This window comes from Sus scrofa, chromosome 14, assembly GCF_054392235.1.
Source record: "Sus scrofa isolate SSC_HxYL_T2T_F1_AM1 chromosome 14, Sscrofa_HxYL_maternal_Yorkshire_Landrace_v2.0, whole genome shotgun sequence".
Lineage (NCBI taxonomy): Eukaryota > Metazoa > Chordata > Mammalia > Artiodactyla > Suidae > Sus > Sus scrofa.
The window spans coordinates 73,526,678-73,541,188 of NC_139396.1; the positions used below are offsets into that span (position 1 = coordinate 73,526,678).

Below are 14,511 nucleotides of genomic sequence, written 5' to 3' on the forward strand. Positions count from 1 at the left end.
TGTCTTTCATGTCATAAAAGTTTGAATTAGCTGAATGCCGCCTAGTGCTAGACAGGATTGTTTAACTGCAAATGTCTCTGAAACCCAAGGTACTTTGACAACTTGTAGCATTACAGCCCTATTATTTGTTTAGTCATTTCTGAAAAGCACTCACATGTTATTCTGGGAGTTGGGTGATTAAATGCAGTTGGGACAGCACTTGTGGTCCTCAGTCAACCCTTCATTCTCTGGGTCACACTCCTAGGTGACACTTGTTCCATCACTGCAGCCATTTCCACAGAAATGGCTATGGACATAGGTTCTCTTCATGGAGAATCATGCTATTAATTGGTTTCACACTTTTAAGTCAACTGTAGAGTGCTGATTTGTCTAAAAAACTTAAAAAGTTTCACACAAAGCATTTTTTGTAAAAGATGCTTAAGTGTTATAAAGTTAACATGTAAATTTAGTTTATGTCTTACAAGGTACTTTTCATTTAATCCTCATGACAACCTTGAAAAGCAAGCATAGTGCTGTAAAGGCATAGCACTTTACAGATGAAGAAACTGGAGCTCAGAAATTGTTACCTGCTTAAAACTATGTGGGCAGTTATGACAAAGCCAAGAGGAAAATGTCCAACTTTTAGAATAGTTGTCACTAGTATCAAAAGCCTCTGTGCATGCCACTAACTCAAAAATATCCATAGGGTACATGATCACATGTGTGTCTATTAATAAATCGGGCCTGATTAAATTAGATGCAATTTAGAGGGAAAAAATCAGGAAATATATATTTCTTTAATATTCAGTATTTGTAATATAATATGCAATATAAAATAAATTGTGGGAGTTCCCGTCGTGGCGCAGTGGTTAACGAATCCGACTAGGAACCATGAGGTTGCGGGTTCGATCCCTGCCCTTGCTCAGTGGGTTAACGATCCGGCGTTGCCGTGAGCTGTGGTGTAGGTTGCAGACGCGGCTCGGATCCTGCGTTGCTGTGGCTCTGGTGTAGGCCGGTGGCTACAGCTCCAATTGGACCCCTAGCCTGGGAACCTCCATATGCCGCGGGTGCGGCCCTAAAAAGACCAAAAAATAAATAAATAAATAAAATAAAATAAAATAAAATAAAATAAATTGTGTTAAAACATTTAACAAATACTTTGGAAATCCATTTTTATGGGACTTCAAAACCATATTATTGCTTATAATAATCTCTGTTTTACAAATGAAAAAGCCGAGTCAAAATGATGTTAAATCGTTTGCTCATATAACTAGTCCAAGAGTCAGGATTCAATATCTTATGTTGATCTCAATATCTTATGTTTATCTCATTCTAAATCCTATTCTAGTTATATGGTTTGCTCATATAACTAGTCCAAGAGTCAGGATTCAATATCTTATGTTGATTTCAATATCTTATGTTTATCTCATTCTAAATCCTATCTTTTTTCCTTTATACCTCATGATAGAACTTTTAAAATGGTGTAAGATGGCTGGGTGGATGACTGGCTATTACAACTTGGATATGTCTGCCCAAATGCACTGGCTTGGTCTGTAATGATCAATTTTGTGAAGCATAAGTATCAGAGAAATGATGAAAAGGAATAAATGGATAGTTAAAGGCTTTGAGACCTCATTTCAGACTAGCAGCTCATAAATAATCTTAGGCATTTAAGGAGGATGACTGGTTTTCCCAGGAGGGACATATTGTGTACATTTGTCAGTTTTAATAAAATGTGACTATTTCCACTTTCTGCCATCTCCCCTCCCGCGGTCCTCAAACCATGAACACATCTTACGGACACATTCTAATATCATGACCACGGCTTATGGCAGCCATAGCCACTTCACAGCCTGACTCCTTAGGATTGCTTGATTTTACTGTGTCATTTTTCCTACCAGGCCAACTAGGGAGAAATATATAAATTCCTGAGAATAACACACTTGATCAAATCAGTGCTGTCATCTCCCTTTGGAATCTAAAAGCTGGTATCCCTGGGAATCTTGCTGCTCAGAGAGAGCCATAAAGCACATTTAAAAACAGAACAGAGTAGCCCCACATTGGTAACCCATAGTTAGGAGTGAATTTTTTTTTCCTTTTTGTCTTTTTAGGGCCATACACATGGCATGTGGAGGTTCCCAGGTGAGGGATCTAATCTGAGCTGTAGCCACAGGCCTACACCAGGGTCACAGCAACACCAGATCCGAGCCACATCTATGACCTACACTACAGCTCACACCAATGCCAGATCCTTAACCCACTGAGCAAGGCCAGGGATGTAACCCACAAAGTCATGGTTCCTAGTCGGATTCGTTTCTGCTGCGCCACGATGGGAACTCCCAGGAGTGAATTTTTGATTTTGTGTGTGATGCTTGATCTCTTCTGAGCAAATTTACCCCACACATCTCATTTTTTAAATGATCATCTCAAGGAGATATTTTTCACATTGTTTTTTCATAGTAGGGATTTGAAATCAGCTATACGACAAGCTGAATACATGCACAGATGTGTGTGTGTATGTGCATACACATATTTTTAATCAAACAATATGCCAAAATCAGGTTGCCTTTGAAATTTACTTCAGGGTTCTCTAAGTCCAACTTTAGCTGGTGTGGCAGAAATAGTGCTGGGTGGAGTTCCTTTCATGGCTCAGTGGTTAACAAATCTGACTAGCATCCGTGAGGACTCAGGTTCGATCCCTACCTTGCTCAGTGGGTTAAGGATCTGGTGTTGCTGTGAGCTGTGGTGTAGGTTGCAGATGCAGCTTGGATCTTGCGTTGCTGTGGCTGTGGCATAGGCCAGCAGCTACAGCTCCGATTCAACCCGTAGCCTGGGTACCTCCATATGCCATGGGTACAGCCCTAAAAAGCAAAAAAAAAAAAAAAAAAAGAAGTAGTGCTGGGCCTTGACCAAAGTGGAGGGAAAAAAAGAGGTATTTGCTACACCTTTTGCAGCAACTCTGGCCACACTATGACAAGCTGCCGGGGCTTTATTGGCGTCAGTCCTTTTTAGGGTGTTGTCCACAGGAGGACTTTTGTTAAGTCATGAATCTACCATTTACTAGGTGTATGTTCTTTGTCAAGTAACCCTTTTTAAACTTTGTGTAGTTGTAACACAAAGCAGCCTCTAATGCCACTTTCTGGAGAATGGCCCTCTCGGCCCTCTGGTACAGTGCTGGCTATCCCACTGGTACCCACTCAGTGGCATTGCCATGATCTCCAAGGGGAACCTTTGTTAGCATCTCCCTGGACTGTTGCTTTATTTTTCCCACCAGCACAATAAGAAGCCAAATAGTATAGAAGCAATATAATATACACATATAGTACATACTAGTTTGGGGGCAAAATGCTCATATTTAATTTGTTTTAGAGTCTAGAAAGAAAGTCTAGTGCCACCACCTCCCACATGTCCCAAATGGATTACAGTTTCATTTCTGAAATGTGTCAGACACATAGTGATTACTTCTGAAAATAGGTGGATATTAGCATATGGAAGACTCTTGTCAGCTGCTAATATCTATGTCCAAAAACTCTAACATGAAACTGTAAGAGAAGTGCTATTAGTGCCTTGAGTCCTTCTGGTTAATAACTGCATGAATGAAATCAGCATTTGAATGGAAAAAGAATATCTCATATTGGAAAGTAATCACAGCTTTTATGCTTGTTTGTGTGTGGGTCTGCGTGTGTGTGCTTTGACAGCTTTTTGGAGACCACAGCATATTTCTTCATGAGACCAAAAATCGGAGAGAAGGAGGTGTCCCCAAATGTTTTCTTCAGTATCTGGCATGAATTCAGCTCTGACTTTAAAGACTTTTGGAAGAAAGAGAACAAACTTATTCTACAAGAGAGGTAGGCTTTTTTCCATTTACCAGAGTGGCATTTTAAAACTGGTGTTTTATCAGATATGACAAATAGGGGTTGCCAGCTTTTATAGCCTAATGAAAACTTAGGCCCTCACCCTGAGGTATCCAGTCTAAGAGGGTGCTGAGATTTGGCAGTATTTGGAGTTTCAGTGAGAAGAAGCAGCACAATGTCTGTGACACTATAAAAGAAAAGGTAGGTGATAGTTTGCTGGGTAAATCACCGTTGTGTGGTAAAAAACAACTTCTGTGATGAGGAAACCACACAAAAGCAGACCAGGTAAGAAAAGAAGGGAACATGGAGTTCCCATCAGGGCTCAGTGGTTAACAAATCTGACTATCATCCATGAGGACGCAAGTTCCATCCCTGACCTTGCTCAGCGGGTTAAAAATCCAGCGTTGCCGTGAGCTGTGGTGTAGGTGGCAGACTCGGCTCAGATCTTGTGTTGCTGTGGCTGTGGTGTAGGCCTGCAGCTACAGCTCCGATTTGAGCCCTAGCCTGGGAACCTCCATATGCTGCTGGAGTGGCCCTAAAAAGCAAAAAAAAGAAAAAGGAAAGGAGTGAGTGAACCCTGCTGAGATGACAAACACCCTCACTCAAAAGACCGAGCATGAAGACTAAGGTAAGATGAATCGGTTTGGCTTTGGTTTTGCTCCATTTATGGGATATTTAAAATTTTTACCATTCATATCAAAATGTCTCCCAGATGTCACCAAGAAATAGATGATCAATATTTTTTAAAAAGATCTTTTAAGAATCTTGTCAGGTCGTATCTCATTTCATAAAGTACATCTTTTCAGGAATGAAGGGAAATTTCTCCACTTAAGTATGTGAGATAGAGTCTGTGTCACTTGATTATGAAATCATAGAGGGGTATTGTCCTAAGTCAAGGAGAAGCCTGGCTCTCTCATAGCAGCATCCCCAGACAGTGGGTCTGGAGGGAGAATGAAAAGGAAGCATCAAGGACACTGGCATCCAAGCCCCAGCTAGTGTACTTCTTGATTCTGAGTCCAAGGATGAACTTTTATTTGAAAATGTTAGTGTGACCTCTCCTCCTCATTTATATTATGCTCTACTCCTGTTTTGATGCTTTACACAATTGACCTCTTGGTTTTATCATGAATCAGAAAGATTTTTTCATATACTTGGAACTAGACCAGTACAGTTGTTAATAAGAAATCCTTCTCTAAATGCTTATTACCGAGCAACACAAAACATATGAAAAATAATTTTTTTAAAATATTGGCTTGATGGAGTTCCCATCGTGGGTCAGTGGTAATGAACCCAACTCGTATCCATGAGGACTTGGGTTCGATCCCCGAACTTGCTCAGTGGGTTAAGATCTGGTGTTTCTGTGAGCTGTGGTATAGGTCACAGACGTGGCTCAGATCCTGTGTTTCTTCCACATGTCACAGATGTGGCCATAAGAAGATAAAAAAGAAAAAATGAAATCTGTCTCTGGCACCTGGGTCTCAAGCCCTGTAGTGTGCAGTGAAGCCATCGTGATTTCATTTTTAGTCAGCTTCAGCATTTTAATTTCATAAATCAATTGTAACATTAGTCAGAGTTGTGTTAGAGTACTGTAACTTAGTTTGCTGGTTGACTCAACTTTGATGGACTAAGAGAAAGGTTAGCTACTCTTCCAGCTGCACAAGCGTGTGGCAGTCATGTCTGGTTCAGGCCAGCTGATGTCTGTGGTTGGAGGAAATTCTGGGCCTTAGAAGTTTGTGCATTAAACTGAAGAGAACCTCATACACTATTAGCATTCCTCTTGCCATAATATTTATTCCAGTAGCTTGTTATGTTCAGATTGAAATATGCAATTGGTGTACAAGGAAGCAACCACTTTCAAAACAACTGAGAATAAACCTGAGCTAAGGAGAGAAGTTTATTATTATACACTAATATATGTTAGATGCCCAAGTGAAACTGCCTCTCAGACTCTTTGGCATTGTTGCATTGGAGCATTAAGTGAATTTGGCCAACCTTTTACCCCTTTAACTCAGGCATCAGTTTCTAGAGAAATAATCCATAAAGAAATCCTCTTCCTGGTCTGACTCCTGTACCAAAGCTTTGGCAAAGCAGTTGACAAACAATAGAACAATGGTGAGAGTGGAACCTGAGAAGGTGTAGGGAATGTGATCTACATTCATGGAAGAAGTCATTAATATGCATTAAGACATAATAGGCAGATGGAGTTCCTGTCATGGCTCAGTGGTTAACAAATCCGACTAGGAACCATGAGGTTGCGGGTTTGATCCCTGGACTCGCTCAGTGGGTTAAGGATCTGGCGTTGCCGTGAGCTGTGGTGTAGGTCACAGACTTGGCTCGGATCCCGTGTTGCTGTGGCTCTGGCGTAGGCCGGTGGCTACAGCTCTGATCAGACCCTTAGCCCGGGAACCTCCATATGCCACAGGAGCAGCCCTAGAAAAGGCAAAAAGACAAAAAAAAAAAAAAAAAAAAAAGATGTAATAGGCAGAGTTCCCACTGTGGCACAATGGAATTGGCAGCATCTCTGCAGCACCAGGACTCAGGTTCAAACCCTGGCCTAGCACAGTGGGTTAAGGGATTTGGCATTGCCACAGCTGCAGCATAGGTTGCAGCTGCAGCTTGGATCTGATCCCTGGCCTGGGAACTCCATTTATCTCAGGGCGGCCAAAAAAGGAAAAAAAAAAAAAAAGACATAAGAGGCACTGAAAAATTATTAATTCTTTCAACAGTTATTTATGTCCTACTATATGTATGCTAGACAAATTTCCTGGCCATGTGGATCTTACCCTCTAGTGAGAGACACAATACAAAAGTAAACATGCATATTTTAAAATTATAGGTTGAAATTAGTGCTTTGAGGAAAATAAACAGTGAACCATTTTTACAGAATAAAAAGCAGAAGAGTTTCATTCAGCAAGTGTAGTCAAAGGGGGCCTTTCTGAAGAGGAAACTTTATATTGACATCTAAAGTAATTTGAGGCTTGTGAAGGGGCAGGGTGGCAAGGCTGGCAGGCAGAGATGTGTGAAGATCAAGATAGCCTGGCAGAGAAGACTGACTGCAGTCCAAGAAAGATGAAGGTAATGAAATGAATCTGATGAAGTAGATGAGGCCTGGCCGTTTGGGTCCTTGCAGTCATGATAAGAGACTGATTTTTATTGTGGTGCAGCAGTAGGCCATCACAGGCCTTCTGGAAGTGAACAGCCTGACGTGGTTCATGCAGAGGAGAGATCGTTAGCTCAGGTGGCTAGGAAATTGGATAGTGGCATTGAGAAACGAGTTAGGAGTTACTGAGGTGGCCCAGGTGAAAGGTGTGGGCTATGGACTGGGAGAGGCAGCAGAGGAGACAGGAAGTGAATGCTTGGGTGTAGGCTCTGGAGGGAACCTATACACACGTGCCATCATGGGTTCTGGGCTGAAGCAGCTTTAGAAGTTAGAAAAGTCTTAAGTATTGGCTCCGTTACTGACAAGCTTATGTTAACCAGATATTTGAGATCAAGGTGTTCTTCTCCTAAAATGATTTATAAAAAGCATTATAGAAAATAAATTCATGAAGAATTAATACATTCATAAAGTTAAGGAATATCTGAATCCCTTATATCAGGAAATTTACTTTATAAAACTTAGTTCTACAAGAATGATGGAAAATCCTAAGGTGAAGAAATTTAGCTGAAAAACATCTTAGCAGTTGGTTCTTTATCTTGCCATGTTCAAAGAGATGTTTTTTAAACTTTGGAAAATCCTTTCTCAAAGCCTTATGTTCAGAAATGAAGGAGGGAGTTCCCATTGTGGCGCAGTGGTTAACGAATCTGACTAGGAACCATGAGGTGGCGGGTTCGGTCCCTGGCCTTGCTCAGTGGGTTAACGATCCTGTGTTGCCATGAGCTGTGGTGTAGGTTGCAGATGCGGCTCGGATCCCGTGTTGCTGTGGCTTTGGCATAGGCCGGCAGCTGCAGCTCCAATTCGACCCCTAGCCTGGGAACCTCCGTGTGCCACGGGAGCAGCCCTAGAAAAAGCAGAAAAACAAAAAAAAAATTTTTTTTAAATGAAGGAGACTTGGGTGTTTCCATAGTGGCTCAGCAGGTAAAGAACACAACACTGTCTCCAATGAGTCCCTTGCCTCAATCAGTGAGTTAAGGATCTGGCATTGCCGCAAGCTGCAATGTAGGTTGCATGCAGCTCAGATCCAGTGTTGCTGTGGCTGTGCAGATGTTCCATTGTCTGTTTTTGTTCTAGATGTCTGTTTTTGTGCCAGTACCACACTGTCTTCATGACTGTAGCTTTGTAATATTGTCTGAAGTCTGGGAGAGTTATGCCTCCTGCTTGTTTTTTGTTCCTCAGGGTTGCATTGGCAAAACTGGATCTTTTATGGTTCCATATAAATGTTTGGATTTTTTGTTCCAGTTCTGTGAAAAATGTCATGGGTAATTTGATAGGGAGTGCACTGAATCTGTAGATTACTTTGGGTAGTATGTCCATTTTAACAGTATTAATTCTTCCAATCCAGGAGCATGGAGTATCTTTTCATTTCTTTGAATCCTTTTTAATTTCCTTGATTAATGTTTTATAATCCTCAGCATATAAGCCTTTCACCATCTTGTTCAGGTTTATTCCTACATATTTAATTTTGGGGGGTATGATTTTAAAAGGTATTTATATTTTTATATTCCTTTTCTAACATTTCATTGTTATATACAGAAATGCAACCAATTTCCGAGTGTTAATCTTGTATCTTACTACTTTGCTGAATTCATTGATCAGTTTTTGTGTGGAGTCCTTAGGGTTTTCTATATATATAATATCATGTCACTTGCATAGAGTGACAGTATTACCTCTTTTCTTCCAATTTGGATATCTTTTATTTCTTTTGTTTGTCCAATTGCTGTGTCTAGGACTTCCAACACCATGTTGAATAAATGTAATGAGAGTAGGCATCCTTGTCTTGTTCCAGATTTTATCAAGAAAGCTTTCAGCTTTTCTCCATTGAGTATTATATCGGCTGTGGGTTTGTCATAAATGGCCATTATTATGTTAAGGTATGTCCCCTCTATACCCACTTTGGTAAGAGCTTTTATCATGAATGGATCTTGGATTTTGTCAAATTCTTTTTCTGCATCTATTGAGATGACCATGTGGTTTTTGACTTTTCTTTTGTTAATGTGGTGCATATGACGTTGATTGATTTGCATATGTTGAACCGTCCTTGTGAACTTTGGATAAATCCCACTTGGTCATGTTATATGATCTATTTTATGTGTTGTTGGATTTGGTTGGCTAAAATTTTGTTGAGAATTTTTGCATCTATATTCATCAAAGATATTGGCCTATAATTTGGTAATATCTTGGGTTTTGGTATTAGGATGATGGTGGATTCAAAGAATGTCTTTGGGATTATTCCTTCTTTTTCAACCTTTTGGAAAAGTTTAAGAAGGATGGGTATAATTTTTTCTTTGTATGTTTGATAGAATTTGCCTGTGAAGCCATCTGGTCCTAGACTTCTGTTAGTAGAGACTGTTTTTATTACATATTCAATTTCATTTCTAGTGACTGGTATATTCAATTGATCTATTTCTCCTTGATTCAATTTCAGGAGACTGTAAGTATCCAGAAAGCTGTTGATTTCTTCTAACGTCAAATTCATTGGCATATAATTGTTGACAGTATTCTCTTGTGGTTTTTTTGTATTTCTGCAGTATCCACTGAGATTTCTCCTTTGGCATATAATTGTTCATAGTATTCTCTACAGTTTTTTGTATTTCTGCAGTATCTTTTGAGATTTATCTGTTTTCATTTCCTATTTTGTTTATTTGAGTTCTTTTACTTCTCTTCTTGGTGAGTCTCGCCAGAGTCAATTTTGTTTACCCTTTCAAAGAACCAGCTATTGGTTTTATTTTTTTCTATTGCTTTTTGAATCTCTATTTTATTGATTTCCTCTCTGACCCCTATGATTTCCTTCCTTCTGCTGACTTTGCTCTTCTTTTTCTAATTCTTTTCAGTAGTATGTTAGGTTGTTGATTTGAGATTTTTCTTCTTTTCTGAGGAAGGCCTGTATTGCTATGAACTTTCCTCTAAGCACTGCTTTTTTGGCATCTCATAGATTTTGAATGGCTGTGTTTTCATTATCATTTGTCTGGAGGTATTTTTTAATTCCCCTTTTGATTTCCTCATTGACCCACTGGTTTTTTAGTAGCATGTTGTTTAGTCTCCCTGTAGTCAGTTTGTTTTCATTTCTTTCCCTGTGGTTGATTTCTGTAGTTTCATGCCATTGTGGTCAGAGAAGATAGTTGAAACAATTTCTGTACTCTTAAATTTGTTGAGGTTTGGGGCCGTCGGTGCGACGGGGCCTCGGCGCTGAGCGGCCGAGCTGGCTCAGGGGGCATGGCTGGGGCCTGGGCGCAGAAGGCTTCACGCGCCCAATCCTGCTTCCCCACAATTTGGTTCAACTTGTTTGGGGTGCTCTATGCTTCCTATATCTTAATATCTGTAAGATTTGGAAAGTTTTCAGCCATAATTTCTTCAAATATATTTTCAATCCCCTTTTCTTTGTCTTCTTCTGGAATCCCTATTATGCATAGATTGGCCCACTTTATATTATCCCATAGATCTCTTATATTGCTTTCATGTGTTTTCATTTTGTTTTCTGTCTGCTGTCCTGATTGGGTGATTTCCATTATGCTAACTTGCAAGTCACTAATTTGTTCCTCTGCATTATTCATTCTGCTCTTCAGTGCCTTTAACTCAGCTTGTGTCTCTGCAAATGAATTTTCTAATATTTCTTGACTCCTCCTTATATTTTCTAGTTCCTTTCTAAAGTGATTGGCATTACTGTTCATATCTGATCTTAATTCATTTCTCTTTGCTCTTAATTCCTTCAGTATTTTCACTCTGTCCTTTTTGAACTCAGTGTCTGTTAGACCACAGAGATCTGTTTCCTTTTTTTATTTGTATTTTTTCCATTACAGTGATTTACCAGGTTCTGTCAATTTCTGCTGTACAGCAAAGTGACACAGTCATACATACATATATATATATATATGTATATATATATATATTCTTTTTCTCACATTATCCTCCAACATGTTCCATCACAAGTGACTAGATATAGTTCCCTGTGCTGTACAGCAGGATCTCATTGCTTATCCATTTCATATGCAATAGTCTGCAACTAATAACCCCAAACTCCTGGTCCATCCCACTCCCTCCTCCTCCACCTTGGCAACCATAAGTCTGTTCTCCAAGTCCATGAGTTTCTTGTCTGTAGAAAGGTTCATTTGTGCCATATTTTAGATTCCAGATATAAGTGATATCATATGGTATTTATCTTTCTCTTTCTGACTTCTCTTAGTATAAGAGTCTGTAGTTCTGTCCACATTGCTGCAAATGGCATTATTTTGTTCTTTTTATGACTGAGTAGTATTCCATTGTTTATATGTACCCCATTTTCTTAATCCATTCATCTGTCAATGGACATTTAGGTTGTTTCCCTGTCTTAGCTATTGTGAATAGTGCTGCAGTGAACACAGGGGTGCATGATGATGATTATGTTGACTTCCATAAAGTACCATTCATGAGTAGTTACTAAAAACAAGTTTCATGATGATGCTGATCTCAAAAAACTAAGAATTCAGAGGTCCAAAAATCCTCTAAAACCAAGTTTTCCATAAGTTTATGGCAAACTCAGTGTACATGAGGCCCTGTATTGCCTTATCCCATGCAGTGTGAATGTACACCTTTCCCACCGAAATGCTAATGTGTTTGATTACTCCTTGCTGTATCAGACCCTTTTGATAGTATTAGGTACCATATTTCTGTCTGGAATTAGAAAGGTAATCCATTTGGCCCCAGAGGTTTGGATAAAGGATTATGAATAAACAGCTATTGGGCTGATGGAACCCTGTGCCCACTGGCCCTGATTCCACTCTTTAGAAACACCCACGTAAATACAATCCCTTTTCCATGGAATGGCTCTTCAGCCATCTGAGATTAGCTTTGAAGATGCTCTCAGGTTTTCCATTGTGCTGACATGGTATTCCCAGTTCTTTAGAATCTCTGGACTTTTCTGACTCCCTCAGTTTTGCATTTGGCCTGGACCACTTCCTCTGTTGTTTCAGCTGTGCCTCTACTACACCATGATCTACTCAGCACATTACACTTCTTAACACTTCAGTGTCAGCAAGACGAGACCCTTCACTTTTCTTGCTCCGGGAGAAATTTTCCAAGCCAGACTATTTCAAGATCAGTGTTCACCAACCTAAGGTAGATTCTCTAAGGAATGGACATCCTAAGGCAAATCCTGGGAAACATGAGAGTGATGGGAAGTCAAGAACAATTTTATTCAACTTTTAATTTTCCTTTATGATTGTTCCCCATGGTGCCTTCTTTCACTTTCTTCCAAGCCCGAACACCATTTCTGCACCTTCACTCTGAATATATGACTCGTCCACAAGTATTAAATAGCTACTATATGCCAGGCACTGGAGTTGTGAACATCATCACGACTTTCTTGAATCTCTGGAGCTTACATTATACACACTGGGTGCTGATACGGGCTCTGAAGACAAAGCAGGGAAAGGGAAGAGGGAGTTGAAGGAGGTGCGTGGAAGCCAGCCAGGCAGTGCTCTCTCAGGGATGACAGCTAAGCAGGGACTTGAAAGAAATGAGGGAATGAACCAGTAGATATGGCAATGGAACATTCCAGAGGGAGAGGCAAGTGCAGAGTCCTAGGGAGGAAGCCACAGTGGCTGAACAGAGTGACAACAGGTGGAAGATGCTGCAGAGAGGGGCATTGGGGCAGATCATGGACCTGGTGGACCAGGGGCAAAGGTTTCCAGAGGCTGTAAAGCAGAACCATGGGCACACTGCTGGTGCTGAGGGAGCAGAGGAGAATCACCCTTTGGATTTGGGAATTGGTGGCATCTCCATTGGATTAGATGGGAGCACACGGTATGGAATAAGGTGATAATAGGCATATCAAGAGAAAGGTCTAGCTGGAGGGTGAGGGGATTAGGGATTTTCTTTTTTATTTGATGGGATGAACAGCATATATTTAGCCTGATAGGGATAATCCAGTAATGGGAAGGGGGGGATGTGTGTTTTTGTCCTCCCTTCATATGCGTGTTTCCTTGAACCCATTCCTGCATTGTATCCCCTTCTCTTGCATAATTCTAAACCATTATGATAGAAGTAGCTTTGTTACACATTTTTTTAAGTTTCACAGGAGGAAATGTGATATAGTCCCTATAAACTAATTTCTATGTCTAATAGCCCTTGAGTCTCCCCATCAAGAAAAGTTTTTTTCTAAAAAGAAAAATAGGATCCAAGTTACTCATCCACATCCTCCTTGCTAGATAAATATTCCAAACAAAAAACATAGTGTACATACCAACAGAACTTAATGTTGTATCTCACTGGCTATAATCAAATGCTTTTCTGAACCATATGCCTGCACACAAAAAGAATCACTGATATTAAGAGAATATCTTATTTAACACAGGTGGAAACAGTAAAAGGATTTTTACATGAAAAATGTCAAATGTAGTAAGCAACACTCCTGTAAGAAAAGATAAACCTCGGAGTTCCTGCTTGGTGCAGTGGGTTAGGGATCCAACTTTTCAGCAGCTCAGGTTGCTGCAGAAGTTCAGGTTCCGTCCCTGGCCAAGCTCAGTGGGTTAAGGATCCAGTGTTGCTGCAGCCGTGGCATAAGCCTTGGCTGCAGTTCACATTCAGTCCTTGGCCTGGGAACTTCCATATGCTGTAGGTGCAGTATCTTAGAATCTGCTACCAAAAGACATTCAGAGCTGTCACGCCCTGGTCATCTGTAAGTCAGACTTCTGGCCTCCCTAACCTTCATGACACAGCTGGGAACCCTCAAGTCTGGGGGAGGTGGGGTGAGGGAGAAGTCCTGGCAGCTGAAGTGACTCCCTCCAGGTCCAGGCGCTCTATCTGCTTAACTGAGACTAAACCGCTCTAATCTGAGGCTCATTTAAATGGACTTAGTTACCTGGTTTTCCTTTCTAGAGAAGATAGGAATTTGTTGAAGAAGATAAGGCAGGTTTGCTGGCACTGGGAGTAGTCAACACAGACTTCATAACTGGCAGTGACATTAGGCTCCCCTTGCAGAGCAGCGTGGGGTTAGCCTCATCATCGAGGCCTAAGTCCTTAGGCACCTTGAGGAAGGCCTGTGTCTGCATATCACAACAGTGATAAGGGTGGCCATTAATAAAGGTTAATAAAGGTTAAATTGTTGCATTTATTTAAGAAAGAGAAAGGTTTATTTTTCAAAAACAACTGTTCAAAATTGGTTATACAAAGATCGGTCCTTGTAGGAATTGCGTTCCCATTTCCTGGGAATCACCCATTCGTTTGTCTAACTCTGACCATTACCAGGACAAAAGTTAAAAATTGTTTGCTCACACTAGTTGTCTATTCTGTTTGCCAAACTGATTCCATCAGTCTTTTGTTTTTTTCCCCATAATTAACTTCTCCCTTAAAAGATAAAGGAATGCCTCCTATTCCTTTATTGCTTTTGGTCCTCCATTTGAGGGAGTACTAGATGATTTGTTTCAATCCATTGTTTAAAAACAGAAATTTGGAGTTCCTGTTATGATAATGAATTGACTAGCATCCGAGAGGATGTAGGTTCTATCCCTGGCCTCCCTCAGTGGGTTGAGGATCCATTGTTGC

General features: G+C 40.4%; 1 protein-coding gene and 1 long non-coding RNA gene across 10 annotated transcripts in view; one reads left to right on the forward strand and one right to left on the reverse strand.

Annotated features, from left to right (window-relative positions):
- FMN2 (formin 2) overlaps positions 1-14,511 on the forward strand; it is a 305,517-nt gene that overhangs the window by 287,242 nt on the left and 3,764 nt on the right. For all 7 annotated transcript variants that reach the window (XR_014827783.1, XM_021081836.2, XM_084996812.1 and 4 more), the window contains one exon: positions 3,678-3,827. Coding sequence is in view for 6 of the 7 variants with exons in the window: in XM_021081836.2 (XP_020937495.2) it covers positions 3,678-3,827 (150 nt within the window). In the remaining variant the exon portion in view is untranslated. The remainder of the gene's footprint in view (positions 1-3,677; positions 3,828-14,511) is intronic.
- LOC146396692 (uncharacterized) overlaps positions 1-14,511 on the reverse strand; it is a 91,822-nt gene that overhangs the window by 24,104 nt on the left and 53,207 nt on the right. Inside the window, exons 4-6 of one of the 3 annotated variants that reach the window (XR_014827800.1) lie at positions 13,829-14,012; positions 13,211-13,270; positions 11,367-12,379 (exon numbers count right to left, since the gene is read on the reverse strand). The exons of the other annotated variants lie outside the window; for them this stretch is intronic. This is a non-coding gene — a long non-coding RNA (uncharacterized LOC146396692). Of the gene's footprint in view, positions 1-11,366; positions 12,380-13,210; positions 13,271-13,828; positions 14,013-14,511 lie in introns of those variants that run through there. 3 annotated transcript variants of the gene reach the window in all.